At 43.2% G+C, this 23,717-nt stretch overlaps 1 protein-coding gene across 1 annotated transcript in view; it reads left to right on the top strand.

The window, feature by feature from the left end:
- The window catches only part of LOC109890436 (low-density lipoprotein receptor-related protein 1B), a 179,818-nt gene that overhangs the window by 139,030 nt on the left and 17,071 nt on the right, over positions 1 to 23,717 (top strand). The window contains exons 71-78 of the mRNA XM_031823860.1: positions 1 to 185; positions 501 to 638; positions 3,079 to 3,216; positions 3,649 to 3,768; positions 4,042 to 4,283; positions 21,801 to 22,024; positions 22,266 to 22,372; positions 22,605 to 22,721. The exon at positions 1 to 185 is cut by the window's left edge and continues 61 nt beyond it. Of these exons, the coding sequence (XP_031679720.1) occupies positions 1 to 185; positions 501 to 638; positions 3,079 to 3,216; positions 3,649 to 3,768; positions 4,042 to 4,283; positions 21,801 to 22,024; positions 22,266 to 22,372; positions 22,605 to 22,721 (1,271 nt within the window). The remainder of the gene's footprint in view (positions 186 to 500; positions 639 to 3,078; positions 3,217 to 3,648; positions 3,769 to 4,041; positions 4,284 to 21,800; positions 22,025 to 22,265; positions 22,373 to 22,604; positions 22,722 to 23,717) is intronic.

Here is a 23,717-nt window from a genome sequence, read left to right as displayed (position 1 = left end):
CTGGGTGTGTGATGGAGAGGACGACTGTGGAGATAACTCTGATGAAGACTCTGACATGTGTGCTAAACTGCCGTGTCCACCGAGCAGACCCTACCGCTGTCGGAACGACAGGGTGTGTCTGCGCTCGGAGCAGGTGTGCAACGGAATCGACGACTGTGGGGACAACTCCGATGAAGACGATTGTGGTGAGTCCAATCATGTCTGCTAACTTTTTGAACTTAATCATTCAGATGATCACAAAAACCCAGAATCACAAAGCTCCTGTGTTTTGTCTGTTTTATTTCACCTTTATTTTAGCAGGGAGTCCCATTAAGACCAATATCTATTTTACAGTGGAGTCCTGTACACACACACACACACACGTCCATCGTTGTTGTAAAAAATGAAAGCTGGAGATAGCAATAGCCTCGCTATGGTGTTGAAACATGCCTGTTCTATCTTTGGCCCCATGGCTGTTACATTCTCCTTCTCCCCCTGGCTTGTCCTGTATCCTGGATCAGAAGATGTGATGCGGACCCCAAGGCCCTGTGGTAAGGTGGAGTTCACCTGCAGTAACCATCGCTGCGTCGCGCAGGAGCTGCAGTGTGACCTCTTCGATGACTGTGGAGACGGGGGCTCGGATGAACTCCACTGTAAAGGTGGTACGTGGCTTCTAAAGTCCCTCGCTCTTCGATGTTGACCTTTTGTTGACCTTTGTATCTCTCTTTCAAAATATCCGATCTCAATCTGTCTTTGTCTCTCTCTTTATCGCGCTCGCTCTCTCTCACACTCTCTCGCGCTCTCTCTCTCTCTCGCAGGCTCTCGCAGGCTCTCGCTCTCTCTCGCTCTCTCTTTCGCTCTCGCTCTCTTTCGCTCTCTCGCTCTTTCACTCTCTCGCTCGCTCGCTCGCTCGCTCGCTCTCTCTCCTGCTCGCTCGCTCTCTCTCCCGCTCGCTCACTCTCCCGCTCTCTCTCCCGCTCTCTCTCCCGCTCGCTCACTCTCCCGCTTACTCTCCCGCTCGCTCACTCTCCCGCTCGCTCTCTCGCTCGCTCTCTCTCCTGCTCGCTCGCTCTCTCTCCCGCTCGCTCTCTCTCCCGCTTGCTCGCTCTCCTGCTCGCTCGCTCTCTCTCCCGCTCGCTCTCTCTCTCCTGCTCGCTCGCTCTCTTGCACTCTCGCGCTCGCTCACTCGCTCTCTCTCCCACGCTCGCTCTCTCGCACTCGCACGCACGCTCGCACGCTCACTCTCTCGCACGCTCAATCTATCGCTCTCTCGCACGCTCACTCTCTCGTGCTTTCTCCCTCGCTCTCTCGCACACTCTCTCCCTCGCACTCTCTCCCTCTCCCTCGCACTCTCTCCCTCTCTCTCTCCCTCACTCCCTCGCTCTCTCTCCCTCGCTCTCTCTCCCTCGCTCTCTCTCCCTCGCTCTCACGCACTCGCTCTCTCTCGCTCTCTCGTACTCGCTCTCTCGCACTCAATCTCTCGCTCTCTCACACGCTCTCTCTCTCGCACGCTCACTCTCTCGCACTCTCTCCCTCACTCTCTCGCACACTCACTCTCTCACTCTCTCGCACGCTCACTCTCGCGCTTTCTCCCTCGCTCTCTCGCACGCTCACTCTCTCCCTCAATCTCTCCCTCGCTCTCTCTCCCTCGCTCTCTCTCCCTCGCTCTCTCTCCCTCGCTCTCTCTCCCTCGCTCTCATGCACTCGCTCTCTCTCGCTCTCTCGTACTCGCTCTCTCGCACTCACTCTCTCGCACTCACTCTCTCACACGCTCTCTCTCTCACACGCTCTCTCTCTCGCACGCTCACTCTCTCGCACTCTCTCCCTCACTCTCTCGCACGCTCACTCTCTCGCTCTCTCGCACGCTCACTCTCGTGCTTTCTCCCTCGCTCTCACGCACTCTCTCTCGCTCTCTCGTACTCGCTCTCTCGCACTCACTCTCTCGCTCTCTCACACGCTCTCTCTCTCACACGCTCACTCTCTCGCACTCTCTCCCTCACTCTCTCGCACGCTCACTCTCTCGCTCTCTCGCATGCTCACTCTTGCGCTTTCTCCCTCACTCTCTCGCACGCTCACTCTCTCCCTCAATCTCTCCCTCGCTCTCTCTCTCTCCCTCGCTCTCTCTCCCTCGCTCGCTCTCTCTCCCTCGCTCTCACGCACTCGCTCTCTCTCGCTCTCTCGTACTCGCTCTCTCGCACTCACTCTCTCGCTCTCTCACACGCTCTCTCTCTCGCACGCTCACTCTCTCGCACTCTCTCCCTCACTCTCTCGCACTCTCTCCCTCACTCTCTCGCACGCTCACTCTCTCGCTCTCTCGCACGCTCACTCTCGCGCTTTCTCCCTCGCTCTCTCCCTCGCTCTCTCTCTCCCTCGCTTTCTGTCTCGCTCTCTCTCTCACTCTCTCTCTCCCTCGCTTTCTGTATCTGTCTCTGTCTCTGTCTCTCCCCCTCTGTATATATCTGTCTCTCTCTCTATGTCTGTCTGTCTGTCTGTCTCTCGCTATCTGTCTCAGTTCAGTTCAGGTTCAGTCTCAGTACTCCCAAGAAATATTGTATAAGTAAGGAAGGAAGGAAGGCAGGATAAGTCCCACATAATCTTCCAAATAAATGCTCTCTCCTGGATCGAACATCCGGAACTAAAAACATAACTGAAATGCATAAAATCATGCATTTTGGGCACTGTCAGCTCTAACAACATCTGTGCACTCAGGGCATGTTTATTCCCAGCACGTAGAGTACTCTATTTACAAAAGCTGAATGAGAGAGAAAAGTGGTGTACTGACTGTGCTAATGGATGTTTTTATTATTCAAATCACCATGTTACACTTTCAGTTTATTAATCAATGCACACTCTTCGAGAGAAAAATATATGAAAGGGTCCCCATAGGAGAACCCTTTTGAAGAACCCTTATTGGTTCCAGATAGAACCCTTTTGGGTTCCATGTAGAAACCAAAAAACGGTTTTACCTGGAACCAATAAAGGTTCTTCTATGGGGACAGCCGAAGAACCCTTTTGGAACCCTTTTTTCTAAGAGTGCACAAACAGCATCCAACTTACACCATATGTGATGCGTTATTGTGATGTCCATATGTTATACAGTGGTTTCCAAGGAAGGGCTATGTGGAGAGAGAGTGGGTCTATGTGGAGATGACGCATTCTGCAATAATACAGGAGCCGATTCCCTCTGTCAGTGCAAGGCTGGCTTTCAGAGGAGCCAGACGACGAGGCAGTGTGAAGGTACAGCACAGCGGTGGCGCCACTTTTTTATCTTCTCCGTCTCGTGGTTTTTATTTTGCATTCATTTGCCGCTAAGAGTTTGAACTGTTAAGTTGCCGTTCAAATAGAGAGCAGACGGCAAGAAGGCCCCACTTTACGGTACATGCGCCATTGCGTCAGGTCTGTCGTTGACACGGCAGAAAAGCTCTGATAGCTCCTGACCACTGGACAATGGCAATGTGTAGCGTATCTACTCTGCCTGTTCTTTCTTTTTGATAAATGTGTTGGGCTGGTTTTAGATATGAACTGTCAAAGATAGAATTCGTACTACTCCTAAGAGGTTATCTCTTTTATATTCAAGGACAGAGCTCAGACAGCGTTGTGACGGAACCTCTTTTAATCATTTACGGCTTTATGGGAATTATAACCCTTTATTCTTTATCTATTTCTCAGAGATCAATGAATGCCTTCAGTTTGGCATGTGTTCTCACTACTGCACCAATACCAAAGGATCCTTCAAATGCACATGTGACCGTAACTTTAAAGAAATCGATGGTGAATGTATAACCAAAGGTAAGAGCTTACCATTACTATTTTGATTACACATACAGTACATAACCAAGCGCATGACAATTTGATATTCACACATCACATCAAAATTCTAGGCTTGAACAATTATGCATCACAATTCTTCTGATTGCTACGATCGGTTTTGGTTGTAATATGCTAGGTGTGTAGAAGCTACGTTCAATATGCTTATTGTATTGTAACATGGAATGTACACTCTTTTCATTTATATTATTTCCTTTGTGTTTTTTCTTCTACCTTCATGAACTCAACGGGCAGGACCAGAGGATCAAGTGCTCTACATTGCTAATGACACTGAAATCCGAAGTTTTGTCTATCCGTTTAAGCAGAGCCACGGACAGAAGCTGCATGCTCGCATCGAGGACAATGCTAAAATCATTGGGATGGACGCTCTCTTTCACCGACACAAGTTTGTCTGGGCCACACAGTTTAACCCAGGTGGAATGTTTTACAAAGACATCGTAGACAGAAGTATCACCAAGTCAAATAGCGGAATCATAGTAAGTAAAGGGTTTGACTGGGCTAGAGGTGGAGGGGTATTACTTATTATAAACTGGGTGGTTCAAGTCCTGAATGCTGATTGGCTGAAAGCCGAGTTATATTAGACCGTATACACTCTAAACATGCTCCAAACAATTCAAATAGCGGAATCATAGTAAGTAAAGGGTTTGAGTGGGCTAGAGGTGTTTGGGTTATTACTTAATGTAATAATTGTTATTACTGTATCTGAATGTTGTGTATTTTATCTGTTAAATCACACTCTAAATATGCTCCCAACAATTTGGCTGTAACCGTTAAATTGTTGGGAGCATCATTTAGTGTGCGGCTTTCTTTATTATTTATACAGTTTACCCTCAGTCAGCACCTCTATAAAAAAAAAATGGATTGGAATTAACATATTCATCTGTTACATATTAACAGTGTTGGGATTAGTTACTTGAAAAGGTAATATATTACTTTTTGTGGAAAGTAATGCGTCATATTACTCATTATAGTACTTTGTGATACTTTCACGAAAAGAAATCCCAAAATCTCGCAGTTTGTTTGACAGTCGGAGGGAGCAAGGCGAGCCGTGCACGTTCTATCAAAGATAGGCTACTTTACTAACTCAGGTTTGATCACTAATGTCTCCATTCATCTATGGTGGTGCTTGACTTTTTTGTTGTGAACAAAAGTTGTTTTGATTTTCTTGCATGCCCTACACAATTACAGTTTCAAGATACAATACATACTAATATGTCCAGGAGGAAAACAAACCAACAAGATGTAAACCCAGAACAAAAACATACAAATGAAAAAGAACAAAACCGATTCAAGACAAATATGTTTCAATCAGTCTATTCAAATGTTATTCTCAAAGGCTACCAACCCAGAGCCACATAGGAAAACAAATGGTTTAAAAAGACAGAGAAGGACAATGCTATCTCCCATCCGCAAGACCAAACATTGTTGTTAAATGCAAGTGGGACATAGCATAGCATGTGACCAATTGACCAGAGTTTCGGGCTTGGACCCACACAGTCTGGCAGTGGCTCTTTCCAGCTGTGTAATGTCCAAATACATAAGCAACCAAAATCTGCAAAGGGCAATACCCAGTTCAAACCAATTCCTTACACCATGCCCAGACCACACCGTACGCGATCACGACACGCAGGTTGAAATATCAAAACAAACTTTGAACCAATTATATTTATTTGGGGACAGGTCAAAAAACATTAAACATTTATGGCAATATAGCTATCTGGCTTGCAGTTGCTAGCTAATTTGTCCTATGGGATATAAATGTTATTATTTTACCTGAAATGCACAAGGTCCTCTATTCCAAAGTCAACCGTTTCTAGTAATCTCTCCTCCCTTCAGGCTTTTTCTTCTTTGGACTTTATATGGCGATTGGCATCTAACTTTCATAGCATTACCATGATGACCGACCTCAGTTCATATTTCAACCACCCACGTGGGTATAACCAATGAGGAGAGGGCATGTGGGTATCTGCTTCTATAAACCAATGAGGAGACGGGAGAGGCAGGACTTGCACCGTGTTCAGAATCACAAATAGAACTGACTTCTATTTTAGCACTTGGCAACGCAGACGCTTCTTGGCACGAGCAGTATGGGTGCAATGATTGAGTAACATGTATGTGTACATTTATTTTGCAACGCGAGGGCATGCGACGCGAGCGGTGTGGTCAGCATGTTAGAATAGTTTTTTTGCCTGCTGTTATTGCAGCCATAACAATCCGCCTCTGTTGATAAGATAGCGAAATGCTAGGGTTTTACAACCAAGCAAGAGGAGGGATGGGCCTTGCAGGTACGTTCCTGCCTTGTTAATATTTTAAATGTTATTCAACATGAACCCAAAGAGTCTTCTTCACTGGTACACAGCTCCAAAACCTCATGCATATAATTACCCACCTCAGATTGGGTACATTTATTGCATCAATTAGTTCAATAAAGAGTGGTACCCTGGTTTTTGGTCCTGTAGGTTTTCAACGCTGTATGGAGTCTGAGATAAAAAATATAAAAAATTAAAAGTAAAAAATAAAAATAAATGTTTTAAAAAGCGAAATAAGCAGGGAGGGAATATTACTTTTTCTGATCTTGAACGAAACCCTTACAGGTTGAAGATATCCTTCAAAACATGATTACCTTGGAGGGAGGGAAGTTAAAGGGCATAGAGCCTGATAAAATAAAATTGTTATTGCAAATAGGAGATATCTCATGAAAATTACAAGTTGTGCCCGGGTAATTATTAATTTGGTACCAAAACAGTCTGTGTTTTTTGCAATAGATCCCATAAAAGATGAGGCAGTATTTTGATTTATCGCAGAAGAAGGAAGGTCCTGAATTCTAATTGGGTGAGACTTGGCCTCCTCTATTTTCCGCAAAGGCACTTCAAGCCAAATACTCAGTGACAGCTGAAATGCCCAATAGTAGAGTTTATGTTGGCTAGAGCGAGCCCTTCAACATTTTTTGGGGCTTTGCAAAGTGGAGAGACTAATTCTAGGACGTTTCCTATTCGAAAAAGAAGTATGTGGACACCCCTACAAATGAGTGGATTTGGCTATTTCCATTACTGACAGATGTATAAAATCGAGCCCACAGCCATGCAATCTCCGTACACAAACATTGGCACTAGAATAGCCTTACAGAAGAGCTCAGTGACTTTAAACGTGACACCTTCATAGGATGCCACCTTTCCAACTAGTCAGTCAATTTTCTGCCCTGTTAGAGCCGTCCCTGTCAACTGTAAGTGCTGTTATTGTGAAACGGAAATGTCTAGGAGCAACAACGGCTCAGCCACAAACTGGTAGGCCACACAAGCTCACAGAATGGGACCGCTGAGTGCTGAAGTGCGTAGCGTGTAAAAATGGTCTGTCTTCGGTTGCAAAACTCACTACCGAGTTCCAACTGCCTCCGGAACCAACGTCAGCGCAATAACTGTTTGTCAGGAGCTTCATGAAATGGGTTTGCATGGCCGAGCAGCTGCACAAAAGCCTAAGATCACCATGCCCAATGCCAGGCGTCGGCTGGAGTGGTGTGAAGCTTGTCGCCATTGGACTCTGGAGCAGTGGAAATGCGTTCTCTGGAGTGATGAATCGCGCTTCACCATCTGGCAGTCTGACGGACGAATCTGGGTTTGGAGGATGCCAGGAGAATGCTACCTGCCAGAATGCACAGTGCCAACTGTAAAGTTTGGTGGAGGAGGAATAATGGTCTGGGGCTGTTTTTCAAGGTTTGGGCTAGGCCCCTTAGTTCCAGTGAGAGGAAATCTTAGCGATACAGCATACAATGACATTCTAGACGATTCTGTGCTTCCAATTTTGCGGCAACAGTTTGGGGAAGGCCCTTTCCTGTTTCAGCATGACAATGCCCTCGTGCTCAGTGGAGGCTGTTTATAGCAGCAAAGGGGGGACCAACTCCAAATTAATGCCAATGATTTTGGAATTTAGATGTTCGACGAGCAGGTGTCCACATACTTTTGGTCAAGTAGTGCATACCTATGTCCTTAAAGAGTGAAGTTGTGGGAGGAAGTGAATTAATACTGGGGAGTACATTTATTTGAGTAAGCAAAACTCTTTCTTAAAGAGTAACACGAAGTGGAGAAAACATCTACTGTACTTGGATCTTTATTTTCGCCAATGTTGCACGGAAATTCTCATGAACCATGACTTTTAAATTGGATCGATTTGAAATGCCTAGTTATGTAAATCCCTTATTTTCTAAAGTGATAGGTAAAGAGGGTGATGTGACTTGTTTGGCTGTGGGGTTAGAGGCATTTAGATCATTTTATAGCCAGAGAAGGAGACAAATTATTTTATAGAGGTCAAGTACGTGTGATATACAGTGCATTCGGAAATAATTCAGACCCCTTGACTTTTTCCACATTGTTACGTATCAGCATTATTCTAAAATGTATTAAATAGTTTTTATTCCTCATCAATCTACACACAATACCCCATAATGACAAAGCAAAAACAGGTTTTTAGAACATTTATAAAAAATGTAAAACTGAAATATCACATGAGTATTCAGGCCCTTTACTTGGTATTTGTTGAAGCACCTTTGGCAGCAATTACAGTCTTGAGTCTTCTTGGGTATGACACTGCAAGCTTGGCACATCTGTATTTGGGAGTTTCTCCCATTCTTCTCTGCAGATCCTCTCAAGCTCTGTTAGCTATTTTCATCTCTCTCCAGAGATGTTCGATCGGATTCAAGTCTGGGCTCTGGCTGGGCCACTCAAGGACATTCAGAGATTTGTCCCAAAACCACTCCTGCATTTTCTTGGCTGTGTGCTTAGGGTTGCTGTCCTGTTGAAAGGTGAACCTTTGCCCTAGTCTGAGGTCCTGAGCACTCTGGAGCAGGTTTTCATCAAGGATCTCTCTGTACTTTGTCCCGTTCATCTTTGCCTCGATCTTGACTAGTCTCTCAGTCCTTGACACTGAAAACCTTTCCCACAGCATCATGCTGCCATCACCATGCTTCACTGTAGGGATGGTGCCAGGCTTCCTTCAGACGTGACACTTGGCATTCAGGCCAAAGAGTTCAATCTTGGTTTCATCAGACCAGAGAATCTTGTTTCTCATGGTCTGGGAGTCTTAAGGTGCCTTTTGGCAAACACCAAGTGGGCTGTCATGTCCCTTTTACTGAGGATTGGCTTCCATCTGGACACTCTACCATAAAGGCCTGATTGGTGGAGTGCTGCAGAGATGGTTGTCCTTCTCCCATCTCAGCAGAGGAATTCTGGAGCTTCATAAGAGTGACCATTGGGTTCTTGGTCCCTTCCCTGACCAAGGCCATTCTCCGCCGATGGCTTGAGAAAGTATTCACCCCCTTGGTATTTTTCCTATTTTGTTGCCTTACAGCCTGGAATTAAAATTGATTTTGGGGGGAGAGGGGTTGTAATCATTTTATTGACACAACATGCCTACCACTTTGAAGCTGCAAAATATTTGTTACTGTGAAACTAACAAGAAATAAAAACAGAGAACTTGAGAGTGCATAACTATTCATCCCACCCAAAGTCAATACTTTGTAGAGCCACCTTTTGCAGCAATTACAGCTGCAATCTCTTGGTAAGTCTCTATATGCTTGGCACATCTAGCCACTTGGATTTTTGCCCATTCTTTGAGGCAAAACTGCTCCAGCTCCTTCAAGTTGGATCATTTCTGCTGGTGTACAGCAATCTTTAAGTTATACCAGAGATTCTCAATTGGATTGAGGTCTGGGCTTTGACTAGGCCATTCCAAGACATTTAAATGTTTCCCCTTAAACCACTCGAGTGTTGCTTTAGCAGTATGCTTAGGGTCATTGTCCTGCTGGAAGGTGAACCTCCATCCCAGTTTCAAATCTCTGGAAGACTGAAACAGGTGTCCCTCAAGATTTTCCCTGTATTTAGCGCCATCTATCATTCCTTCAATTCTGACCAGTTTCCCAGTCCCTGCCGATGAAAACATCCCCACAGCATGATACTGCCACCGTCATGCTTCACTGTGGGGATGGTGTTCTCCTGGTGATGGGAGGTGTTGGGTTTGCGCCAGACGTAGCGTTTTCCTTGATGGCCATAAAGCTCAATTCTAGTCTCATCTAACCAGAGTACCTTCTTTCATATGCTTGGGGAGTCTCCCACATGCCTTTTGGCAAATACCAAACGTTAAGCAATGGCTTTCTTCTGGCCACTCTTCCATAAAGCCCAGCTCCGTGGAGTGTACAACTTTAAGTGGTCCTATGGACAGATATTCCATTCTCCGCTGTGCAGCTTTCCAACTCCTTCAGGGTTATCTTCTGTCTCTTTGTTGCCTCTCTGATGAATGCCCTCCTTGCCTGGTCTGTGAGTTTTGGTGGGCGGCCCTCTCTTGGCAGGTTTGTTGTGGTGCCATATTCTTTCCATTTTTTAATAAAGGATATAATGGTGCTCCATGGGATGTTCAAAGTTAATGAGATTTTTTTTATACCCCAACCCTGATTTGTACTTCTCCATAACTTTGTCCCTGACCTGTTTGGAGAGCTCCTTGGTCTTCATAGTGCCGCTATCTTGGTGGTGACTCTGGGGCCTTTTAGAACAGGTGTATACAGTTGAAGTCGGAAGTTTACATACACTTATGTTGGAGTCATTAAAACTCATTTTTCAACCACTCCACAAATTTCTTATTAACAACCTATATTTTTGGCAAGTCGGTTAGGACATCTACTTTGTGCATGATACAAGTCATTTTTCCAACAATTGTTTAGACAGATTATATCAATTACAATTCACTGTATCACAATTCCAGTGGGTCAGAAGTTTACATACACTAAGTTGACTGTGCCTTTAAACAGCTTGGAAAATTCCAGAAAATGATGTCATGGCTTTAGAAGCTTCTTCTTCTAATTGACATAATTTGAGACAATTGGAGGTGTACCTGTGGATGTATTTTAAAGGCCTACCTTCAAACTCTGTGCATCTTTGCTTGACATCATGGGAAATGAAAAGAAATCAGCCGACACCTCAGAAAAAAAATTGTAGACCTCCACAAGTCTGGTTCATCCTTGGGATCAATTTCCAAATGCCTGAAGGTACCACCATCTGTACAGACAATCGTACACAAGTATAAACACCATTGAACCATGCAGCTGTCATACCGCTCAGGAAGAAGACGCGTTCTGTCTCCTAGAGATGAATGTACTTTGGTGCAAAAAGTGCAAATCAATCCCAGAACAACAGCAAAGGACCTTGTGAAGATGCTGGAGGAAACCGGTTCAAAAGTATCTATATCCACAGTAAAACAAGTCCTATAATGACATAACCTGAAAGGCCGCTCAGCAAGAAAGAATCCACTGCTCCAAAATCACCATTAAGATGCCAGACTACGGTTTGCAACTGCACATGGGGACAAAGATCGTACTTTTTGGAGAAATATCCTCTGGTCTGATGAAACAAAAATATAACTGTTTGACCATAATGACCATCCTTATGTTTGGATGAAAAAGGAGGATGCTTGCAATCCGAAGAACACCATCCCAACCGTGAAACAAGGGGGTGGGCAGCATCATGTTGTGGGGGTGCTTTGCTGCAGGAGGGACTGGTGCACCTCACAAAATAGATGGCATCATGAGGCAGAAAAATTGTGGCTATATTGAAGCAACTTCTGAAGGAATTATGAAAAACTGAGTTTAAATGTATTTGGCTAAGGTGTATGTAAACTTCTGACTTCAACTGTATATACTCAGATCATGTGACACTTAGATTGCACACAGGTTTACTTTATTTAACATAATTATGTGACTTCTGAAGGTAATTGGTTCCACTAGATCTTATTTAGTGGCTTCATATTAAAGTGGTGTGAATACATATGCACGCACCACTTTTCCATTTTTTTATATACAGTGCCTTGCGAAAGCCCCCTTGAACTTTGCAACCTTTTGCCACATTTCAGGCTTCAATCATAAAGATATAAAACGTTATTTTTTTGTGAAGAATCAACAACAAGTGGGACACAATCATGAAGTGGAATGACATTTATTGGATATTTCAAACTTTTTTAACAAATCAAAAACTGAAAAATTGGGCGTGCAAAATTATTCAGCCCCCTTAAGTTAATACTTTGTAGCGCCACCTTTTGCTGCGATTACAGCTGTAAGTCGCTTGGGGTATGTCTCTATCAGTTTTGCACATCGAGAGACTGACATTTTTTCCCATTCCTCCTTGCAAAACAGCTCGAGCTCAGTGAGGTTGGATGGAGAGCATTTGTGAACAGCAGTTTTCAGTTCTTTCCACAGATTCTCGATTGGATTCAGGTATGGACTTTAACTTGGCCATTCTAACACCTGGATATGTTTATTTTTGAACCATTCCATTGTAGATTTTGCTTTATGTTTTGGATCATTGTCTTGTTGGAAGACAAATCTCCGTCCCAGTCTCAGGTCTTTTGCAGACTCCATCAGGTTTCCTCCAGAATGGTCCTGTATTTGGCTCCATCCATCTTCCCATCAATTTTAACCATCTTCCCTGTCCCTGCTGAAGAAAAGCAGGCCCAAATCATGATGCTGCCACCACCATGTTTGACAGTGGGGATGCTGTGTTCAGGGTGATGAGCTGTGTTGCTTTTACGCCAAACATAACGTTTTGCATTGTTGCCAAAAAGTTCAATTTTGGTTTCATCTGACCAGAGCACCTTCTTCCACATGTTTGGTGTGTCTCTCAGGTGGCTTGTGGCAAACTTTAAACGACACATTTTATGGATATCTTTAAGAAATGGCTTTCTTCTTGCCACTCTTCCATAAAGGTCAGATTTGTGCAATATACGACTGATTGTTGTCCTATGGACAGAGTCTCCCACCTCAGCTGTAGATCTCTGCAGTTCATCCAGAGTGATCATAGGCCTCTTGGCTGCATCTCTGATCAGTCTTCTCCTTGTATGAGCTGAAAGTTTAGAGGGACGGCCAGGTCTTGGTAGATTTGCAGTGGTCTGATACTCCTTCCATTTCAATATTATCGCTTGCACAGTGCTCTTTGGGATGTTCCACTTCATGATTGTGTCCCACTTGTTGTTGATTCTTCACAAAAAAAATACAGTTTTATATCTTTATGTTTGAAGCCTGAAATGTGGCAAAAGGTCGCAAAGTTCAAGGGGGCCGAATACTTTCGCAAGGCACTGTATATATATATTTTTTTTTAAGTTATTTTTTTCATTTCACTTCACAAATGTGGACTACTTTGTGTATGTCCATTACATGAAGTCCAAATTAAAATGCATTTAAATTACAGTTTGTAATGAATTAAAATAGGAAAAACGCCAAAGGGGCTGAATAGTTTTGCAAGGCACTGTATAGACAGGTGTGTGCCTTTCCAAATCATGTACAATCAATAGAATTGACCATAGGTGGACACCAATCAAGTTGTAGAAACATCTCAAGAATGATCAATGCAAACAGGATGCACCTGAGCTCAATTTCGAATCACATATCAAATGGTCTGAATACTCATGTAAATAAGGTATTTCTGTGTTTATTTTTCATAAATTTGCACACATTTCTAAAAACCGGTTTGCTTTTTCATTGTGAGGTATTGTGTGTAGATTGATGTGGGGAAAAAATTGTAATCAATTTGAGAAAAAGGCTGTAATGTAGCAAAATGTGGAAAAAGTCAAGGGGTCAGAATTCTTTCCGAATGCACTGTAGAATTAGAGACATCGGACAAATAGAGTAAGATATCATCAGCATGCAGGGAGATATGGTGGACTGTCTCTTTGATCGTAATAGGCAAAATGTTCATATTTTGCAAAATGGGCTAGCAGTTCTAATTAAAGTGGAAATAGGCTCAGAGAACAACCCTACCATGTGCATCTTTGTAGGACAATCTCTGGGGCAGTGGAATGGCCAGGCTGGACACTGGGAGTGGGGCCTGTGTATAAGGTGCTGGCTATATTATACTGAAAAAAAATACAAGCACAACAATTACAATGATTTTACTGAGTAACAGTTCATATAAGAAATCAATCAAGTGAAATAAATCCATTAGGCCCTAATCTATGGACTTCACTTGACTGGGCAGGGGCACAGCCATGGGTGGGGCTGGGAGGGCATAGGCCCAACCACTGGGGAGCCAGGCCCAGCCAATCAGAATGAGTTTTATTACAGACAGAATTACTGTCCGGGTGATCTGCGGCATTGTTTTCTGTGACAAAACTGCACATTTTATAATGGCCTCTTATTGTCCCCAGTGCAAGGTGCACCCATGTAATGATCATGCTGTTTTAATCAGCTTCTTGATATGCCACACCTGTCAGGTGAATTGATTTTCTTGGCAAAGGAGAAATGCTCACTAACAGGGATGTAAACAGATTTGTTGTGCACAACATTTAAGAGAAATAAGCTTTTTGTGCGTCTGGGAAATTTCTGGGATCTTTAATTTCAGCTCATGAAACATGGTGTTAGCACTTTACATGTTTCGTTTTTATTTTTGTTCAATATAATTAATGATGACCCGAAGCCAACATGTTCCAAAACAGCCTATTCCACACGGTCAAACACCTTATCTGCATCTAATGAGAGGACAGCGTAAGCTTGTGATTGAGAAGTGGCGGAGTCTGTAATATGGAATAGGCAGTATATGTTGTCTGAGGCCAACCGACCCTTTATGAATCCTGATTGGTCAGAATTAACCAATGATGATATCCAGGTCTCTAGTCTTTTTGACAAGACCTTCACAAGGAGTTTAAAATCACATTTCAAATTGATAAGGGCCTGTAGCTTGGAAATTCAAGTGGGTCCTTGACACCTTTCAATAGCAAGGAAATAATTGCTGTTCTTTTGGTCCCTATGGAATGTCCCAATCTCCAGCGAGTGGTTGATTGAGTCTAGAAATACAGATCCAACTAAGTCCCACACAGCCAACAATAATTCAGGAGGGATGACTTGGATTTTGACATTGAATCTAAGGCCGTCTTCAGTCCTGCCAAGGAGATGAGGGCATCTAATAGACTGACTTGATTAACCTCTACGGGATCGCGCCCCCCCCCCCCGCAGGACGGTTGAGCTAACGTGCGCTGTGATTAGCATGACGTTGTAAGTAACAAGAACATTTCAAAGGATAGACATGTCTTATATGGGCAGAAAGCTTAAATTATTGTTAATATCACTGCACTGCACTGCTAATTTACCATAGCTATTGCAGTGAAGAAATACCCTGCTATTGTTTGAGGAGAGAACTTTTATCACGCAACTGGTTTGATACATTCACCTCTGAAGATAAATAATGTACTTACATTCAGTAATCTTGCTCTGATTTGTCATCTTGGGGGTCCCATAGATAAAATGTAGCATAGTTTTGTTTGATAAAATAAATTGTTATATTCAAATGTAGGAACTGGTATATACAGTTTAAACGCCCGCTGTGTCTGCCCCTCCACCCCTCCCATCTAAATGTGTGGTGAGTGTCATTTCTGTAGGGAAGCTAATTATCCATAATTTATGACATTCCTGGGTGTGTGTAAACTTAAATTTGTATTACCATATAATGTTTGTATGTTCTCTATAGCTATGTACTTGAAAATGTATCAATTGACCAATTCGGCACATTTGGGCAGACTTGATACAACATTTTGAACAGTAATGCAATGGTTCATTGGATCAGTCTAAAACTTTGCACATACACTGCTCCTTTCTAGTGGCCAAAATGCAAATTACGCCTAGACTCGTAAGTGATATCATGGCCTTTCTCTTGCATTTCAAAGATGATGGAACAAAACATTTTTTGAAAACGCATGTTTCTTTCTTTGTATTATCTTTTACCAGATCGAATGTGTTATTTTATCCTACATTAATTTCACATTTCCAAACTTCAAAGTGTTTCCTTTGAAATGGTTTCAAGAATATGCAATATCCTTGCTTCAGGTCCTGAGCTACAGGCAGTTAGATTTGGACATGTCATTTTAGGCGAAAATTTAAAAAAGGTGTCCGATCCTTAAGAGGTTTTTAAGAGAAAGGGAAGGAAGTTCCTAGGAATTAAAAAGGACAACCTCTTCCTAGAGTCTTTAGGAAACTCAGAAGTATACAGATTGGAATAAAAAGTAATGAAAGTATGATTCATTTGGGAGGGAGGGGTACAAAGTTCACCGTTATTGTTCCTAATGACATCAATAGATGACAAATGCTCAGTTTGCATCAGTTTCATTGCCAAGTGCCTACTCGGTCTATCCGCATTCTTATAGTCATTCTGTCTCGCTTTCAAATGAATAAATTCATCCCTAGAACTGGTCACCATCTTATTCTCCGTTGTAAATGTTACTTTTCATAATGTATGGGGGCCTACCCCTGGTTATGCATAAACCTGTAAGAAATCATTAATGCCATTCAAAATTTTGTTTAAGAATTCCCTACTGCCATTTCTTAAAACCTGTGAATCCTGGAGAAATCTCAAAATAAATCAATGATGGAGAATGGTCAGATAGCAGCATAGTTCAAATCTCTGCATGGGGATGTACATTTCAGAAAAACAGGGGAGGTGAAGACAATGAACTTGTGAGAAAGACTGATGATGGGGCAGAAAATAAGATCATCTCCAGTACTAGGATTTGTTCGGTGCCAGGCATCCACAATGTTCAAGTCATCTAAAAAGGTCTTAATATAATTTGAAGGTGCCCGGATTGCCAATAAATGATCACTAGTGGTATTAATAGTAGGATCTAGAGTCAAGTTAAAATCTCCCCCAAGGATGGTCACTGAGTCTGGAAAGTCTAACAAATTTAAGCTTCAGGTCTTCAAAAAATGATTCATCATTTGGCGCATAAATGGAAGACAAACATAATGTAGTGGCATTAATAGTAACAGAGGTATAACAAGTCTGTCTATCAGTGTCTCCCCCAGAGACCCCCACCTTCATATTAAGATTAATATTCCTCTTAAGTACAATCATAGCACGTCTGAAATTGATTGATATCAGTGGCTTTCAAATAGCTCTACTGTAGGAAGGTGAAATCAATATTTTTACGTTATAAGTACTTTAAACAAGTTAAGACAAATCAAATCATGTCAAATTGTATTTGTCACATGCGCCGATTACAACAAGTGTAGACCGTACAGTGAACTGCTTACTTTCAAGCCCTTAACCAACAATGCAGTTTTAAGAAAAATAAGTGTTAAGTAATAAATAGATAAGTAAAAAATTGTTAAAGAGCAGCAGTAAAATAACAGTAGCGAGGCTATATACAGGGGGTACCGGTACAGAGTCAATGTGTAGGCTATATACAGGGGGTACCGGTACAGAGTCAATGTGGAGGCTATATACAGGGGGTACCGGTACAGAGTCAATGTGGAGCCTATACACAGGGGGTACCGGTACAGAGTCAATGTGGAGGCTATATACAGGGGGTACCGGTACAGAGTCAATGTGGAGGCTATATACAGGGGGTACCGGTACAGAGTCAATGTGGAGGCTTTATACAGGGGGTACCTGTACAGAGTCAATGTGGAGGCTATATACAGGGGGTACCTGTACAGAGTCAATGTGAAGGCTATATACAGGGGGTACCGGTACAGGGTCAATGTGAAGGCTTTATACAGGGGGTACCGGTACAGAGTCAATGTGGAGGCTATATACAGGGGGTACCGGTACAGAGTCAATGTGGAGGCTATATAGAGGGGGTACCGGTACAGAGTCAATGTGGAGGCTATATACGGGGTACCGGTACAGAGTCAATGTGGAGGCTATATACAGGGGGTACCGGTACAGAGCCAATGTGGAGGCTTTATACAGGGGATACCGGTACAGAGTCAATGTGGAGGCTTTATACAGGGGATACCGGTACAGAGTCAATGTGAAGGCTTTATACAGGGGGGTACCGGTACAGAGTCAATGTGCGGGGGAACAGGTTAGTCTATCCATGAGTTAGCTTGAGATGGAAATATATCCAAGAGCCTGAGATTTGAAAACACTTTGCACAGAGCTGAGATAGAAATACTGTTGAGACAGACACAAAATAAAAACATGACATAAAACCCCAAAATGATCGTGCAGTCGACATTTGTGAATGCATACAAATTCTATAGTATTCAAATATTATTAAAGTAACCAGTAGAAAAAACTTCATAGAAAAGGCCAGTATGCGAGGGGACACAAGGGTTTACCCCCGAGAGAGAGAGACGGCCAGTAGACCTGAGTTGACAGTCCCTTGGATGCTGACACAATATGTGGAAGCCATGCAAACCTTTCCTGTGCTAGTCTACAAGTGCTGCCCTATCATATGGGCTGCGTAACTAGGTATATATACTTTAAGCCAAACATCCGTAAAGATTTCCTATCTTTTCATTAATAATCTCTCTCGAGCCACCAGTTCAGGTTATAGACCGCACAAAGGTTACACGGACCCATAGAGATGTATAGAGAGCATACTTGCCGCTAGACAGGTAAACCCTTTATGGGCTTTGCTATCACATAAGTGATCAATGGCAAAGATCAGAGGTGTGCCCTCTATACATTTTTATGGAGGCACTGACATTTCTCCAAACAGCCTTTCTCCGCTTGCTCGAAAACTAAATGAGGAAGTCAAGATCGGATCAGAAACAGAGATTCTGAAAGTAACACATGTTAGTTGACAAGTAACTAATAATATTACCCAATAAAAAATTGAAAAAATAATGTGTTACTTTACTCCATTACTCATAAGTAATCTGTGATGGCTGCTATTTTACGGGCTCCTAAACAACTGTGCTGTTTTGTTAGTTTTTTCACATTGTTTGTAACTCATTTTGGCTGGCTTATCTGTACATTGGCATGACAGAGCAGCTACGTCTGGTAAGACAATGGGCGGGGGTGTGTGTCTATTAGTCAATAACTGCTGGTGCGCGATGTCAAATATTAAGAAGTCTTGAGGTATTGCTCGACCGAGGTAGAATAGCTCATGATAAGCTGTATACCACACTATCTACCAATAAAGTTATCATCTACTGTATATTATTCGTATCCATCTACTTACCACCACAAACCGATGATGGCACTAAGACCGCACTCAACGAGATGTATAAGGCTATAAGCAAACAAGAAAATGCTCCTCCAGAAGCGGCGCTCCTAGTGGCCGGGGACTTTCATGCAGGCAAACTTAAATCCTTTATACCTCATTTCTACCAGCATGTCACATGTGCAACCAGAGGAAAAACAACTCTAGACCACCTTTACTCCACACACAGAGACGCATACAAAGGTCTCCCTCGCATTCCATTTGGCAAATCTGACCATAATTATATCCTCTTGAGTCCTGCTTACAAGCAAAAACTAAAGCAGGAAGTACCAGTGACTTGCTCTATACGGAAGTGGTCAGATGACGCGGATACTACGCTACAGGATTGTTTTGCTAGCATAGACTGCAATATGTTCCAGGATTCATCCAATGGCATTAAGGAGTATACCACCTCAGTCACTGGCTTCATCAATAAGTGCATCAACTACGTCATCCACCACAGTGAACATACGTACATATCCAAACCAGAAGCCATGGATTACAGGCAACATCCGCACAAAGCTAAAGCTGCCGCTTTCAAGGAGCGGGACACTAATCCAGACACTTTTTAGAAATGAACCATAAAACAAGAAAAGCTTCAATACAGGACTACGATTAAATCCTACAACACCGGAACTGACGCTCGTGGGATGTGGCAGGGCTTGAAATCTATTATGGACTACAAAGGGTAACCCAGCCGCGAGCTGCCCAGTGACGGGAGTCTACCAGACGAGCTAAATGCCTTTTATGCTCGCTTCGAGGCTTGACCGTAAGGCGCTACAGAGGGTAGTGCGTACGGCCCAGTACATCACTGGGGCCAAGCTTCCTGCCATTCCAGTCACCCAAGTCAGAGACTGTTCTCTCTTCTACCGCACCGCAATCGGTACCAGGTGTGCCAAGTCTCGGACCAGAAGGCTCCTTAACAGCTTCTACCCCCAAGCCATAAGACTGATGAACAATTAATTAAATGGCCACCCGGACTATTTACATTGACAGCCCCCCCCCCCCCCCCCTTTGTTTTTAGACTGCTGCTACTCACTGTTTATTATCTATGCATAATCACTTTACAAATGACCTCGACTGACCTGTAACCCAGCACATTAATTTGGTACCACTACCCCCTGTATATAGCCTCATTATTGTTATGTAATTTTCTTGTTACTTTTTCTAAATTTTTTAAACTTGAGTTTATTTAGTGAATATTTTCTTAACCAACCACACAGTTAGAGAAATAGAGTTAAGGGCTTGTAAGTAAGCATTTCAGGGTAAGGTCTACTTGTATTCGGCGCATGTGACAAATAAAATGTCCATTTGATATTAAAACCTTTTGGAAATACCTCACAGAAAATATCTGAAATTCTTTGTTATTTGTCCTGAAAGTGCAGCCTTGAATATATCAAATTCGTTTTGATGGTAGCAATTCCAAGTTCCACACACTCATACGACAGCCGTGAGTGTAGCAAAGCGAGACAATTTCCTCAGAGGGTCTCTATACTACTTAACTGCTCTGCCTTTGAGACCAGAATAGAAGAGGACCTAACAGCCACTCAATATCTCTGACATTAATTGGTTTGATTTGAGCCCTGGGAAAGGGAGTGAAGGGGACAGAACACAGGAGCTGTGTGACTTCAAAGAGCACTGTAGCACAGATTTGACACTTGAACTGAAATTACACGATATATACAAAAGTATGTGGACACCCCTTCAAATGAGTGGATTTGGCTATTTCAGCCACACCCATTGCTGACCGGTATATAAAATCAAGCACACAGCCATGCAATCTCCATATACAAGCATTTGTCAGTGGAATGGTCTTACTGAAGAGCTCAGTGACTTTCAACGTGGCCCTGTCATAGGATGCCACCTTTATAACAAGTCAGTTCGTTAAATTTCTGCCCTCCGAGAGCTGCCCCAGTCAACTGTAAGTGCTGTTATTGTGAAGTGGAAACATCTAGGGGCAACAACGGCTCAGCCGCAAAGTCGTAGGCCACACAAGCTCAAAGAACGGGACCGGTGAGTGCTGAAGCCCCTAGTGCGTAGGAATCAACTGTCCTCGGTTGCAACACTCACTACCGAGTTCCAACTGCCAATGGAACCAACGTCAGCACAGTAATTGTACGTTGGGAGCTTTGTGAAATGGGTTTCCATGGCCGAGCAGCCGCACATAAGCCTAAGATCACCATGCGCAATGCCAAGCGTCAGCTGGAGTGGTGTAAAGATCGCCTCCTTTGGACTCTGGAGCAGTGGAAAAGTGTTTTCGGGAGTGATGAATCAGGCTTCACCGTCTGGCAGTCCAACAGACGAATCTGGGTTTGGCGGACGCCAGGAGAATGCTACCTGCCCACTGCACAGTGCCAACTGTAAAGTATGGTGAAGGAGGAATAATGGTCTGGGACTGTTTTTCATGGTTCGGTCTAGGACCCTTAGTTCCAGTGAGGGGAAATCTTAACGCTACAGCACACTATGACAATCTAGACGATTGTGTGCTTCCAAGTTCCCCAGAATCGGGAAGGCTCTTTCTTGTTTCAGTATGACAACGCCCTTGTGGACAAAGCAAGGTCCATAAATAAATGGTTTGTCGAGATCGTTGTAGAAGAACTTGACTGACCTGCACAGAGCCCTGACCTCAACCCCATCAAACACCTTTGGGAGGAATTGGAAATCCGGCTGCGAGCCAGGCCTAATTGCCCAACATCCGTGCCCAACATCACTAATGCTCTTGTGGCTGAATGGAAGCAAGTCCCCTGCAGCAACGTTCCAACAGCTGGTGGAAAGCCTTCCCTGAAGAGTGGAGGCTGTTATAGCAGCAAATGGGGGACCAACTCTATATTAATGCCCATGTTTTTGGAATGAGATGTTTGACGAGCTGGTGTCCACATACTTTTGGTCATGTATTGTATTTTGACAGAGAGAGCAAGAGAAAGGTAGAGAGAGAATGTGTGTGTGTGTGTGTGTGTCTACATGCATTAAGCTTGTAAGTCAACGTCCAGTTAAGAGTATGAAAGTCATGTCAGTAAACATGTAAACACATTCTTCTTCTCCAGTGTCCTGACTTCAGAAGGCCCAGGGATATATCTGCAGATTGGGTGACTGGCAACATCTACTGGACAGACCACTCCAGGATGCATTGGTTCAGCTACTACAACGCCCACTGGAGGAGGCTCAGATATTCCATCAACGTGGGCCAGCTGGCAGGGCTAAACTGCTCTCGTCTCATCACAGACATCGCCGGGGAGCCTTACTCTATCACTGTTAACCCAGCTCGAGGGTAAGATTAATCCTTACATTAATTACATTTTAGTCATTTAGCAGATGTTCTTATCAATTGACAATTAGTGCAATCAACTAAAGTTGCTAGGTAAAACAGCCACATATCAGATTGGCAATTTTGTGACTATATTTTCTCTTTGGGCAGATATACAACAAATTATGCCTGATTCTCTGCCCTGTCCTTATTACCTGCTATAATTACCTATTATTCCTTTACTTACTTCCTGTAATTCCTCTAGGATGATGTACTGGACAGTGGTAGGAGACCACTCCCACATTGAGGAGGCTGCCATGGATGGGTCTATGAGGAGAATCTTAGTGGAGAAGAACCTCAGGAGACCCAGTGGTAGGTGCTCTCGAACCTCTGGTCATGTGACATATAACAATACCTTCAGGAAGTACCCCTAAGCAGGAAATATGTATATTTATTTTCTACATATCATATCTATACTAATCAATATCTTGTTTCTTTTAGTGTCGAGTGATACATTTTGATAGAATGCAGCACCTGTCAGAAGCTAAGATTGCTGCACTTTACCACAGCTCATATAGAATGACTAATATGTTTTACGTCACAGGACTTGCCATCGATTATTTCAACCAGCGTTTGTACTGGGCTGATACAGAGTTGTCTGTGATTGGGAGCGTTCGATTCGATGGATCGGACTCCGTGGTGGTGGTGAGCAGTGCACACGGTGAGCAAAGCACAGAAGACACGCGTGTCCTTAACCCTTTTACACTCGTTGAAAATGTGCCTATGTGGATAGGGTTAAATTGAAATGTTTCCTACCGAATAAATATGGAGAGCATATACATAACCATGGTAGCAATTAAAAGGGAACCGTTTGGAGATTATGGGTAAATTATTAGACTGAAGGCGATGACACAACAGTTCACCTAACACAAGACTGAATCCAAGCATTACATTCATTTTATGGGCATTTTACAATTTTTGTTGATAACTAAATCTAAAAATGCTCTGGATAAATTCAGTAACATGAGAATATTCTTGGAAAATTTGGAATAGGTGCAACATAAGACAAAAAAAATGACGGGTTTGAGTGAGAGGTCTTACTGGTGTTTCCGACTGGTCACACACCTCTCCAAAGTGTGCAGAGATCCTAAGTAATTTCAATGAAGTCAAATAACGATACGGTACTTTTTTTGAGCTCTGCTAGCTATGCCGTTGAGGAATTAGAGCAAGCAGACTTTTACACAACTACTGTTCTTGTTTGCGCAATCCAAAAATGGTCCATTATAAATCGTAATCTGGGTCAGGTGGGCATGGTTGGTTGAAAGCTTGTTCTATTGCCAACATGACGAGCTAAATTATAAAATAGGAGGCAATTCAGAGAAGCAAATCGTACATTTCAAACCGGGTATGACGCCATGTCATCTTGTAACTGTACATCAAACATAGTGATCATAAACGTTGACACTGTATATGACAATGAGTTTTATGATATGGAAATGTGAAGCGTGCATTTGGACTTGCAGGTGTTTTGGCATCAAAGCAGTATTTAATTTTTTTATAACCCTCAACATCTCGTCTTTCAAAACACATTGATTCATCTTAATTTACAGCATTTCCCTCTCTCAGACAGCCAAAAATGTGCTAAAGTTGCCCAATTAGCGGGAGGGATGGGGGAAATGTATCGTGTGTGGTGCGCAAGTTCAGAGTGGCTGTCAGT

The sequence above is a fragment of the Oncorhynchus kisutch genome, linkage group LG5 (assembly GCF_002021735.2).
Source record: "Oncorhynchus kisutch isolate 150728-3 linkage group LG5, Okis_V2, whole genome shotgun sequence".
NCBI classification, from domain to species: domain Eukaryota; kingdom Metazoa; phylum Chordata; class Actinopteri; order Salmoniformes; family Salmonidae; genus Oncorhynchus; species Oncorhynchus kisutch.
The sequence above is the reverse complement of the archived record's forward strand: the minus strand, read 5'-3'. Positions and strand labels throughout refer to the sequence as shown.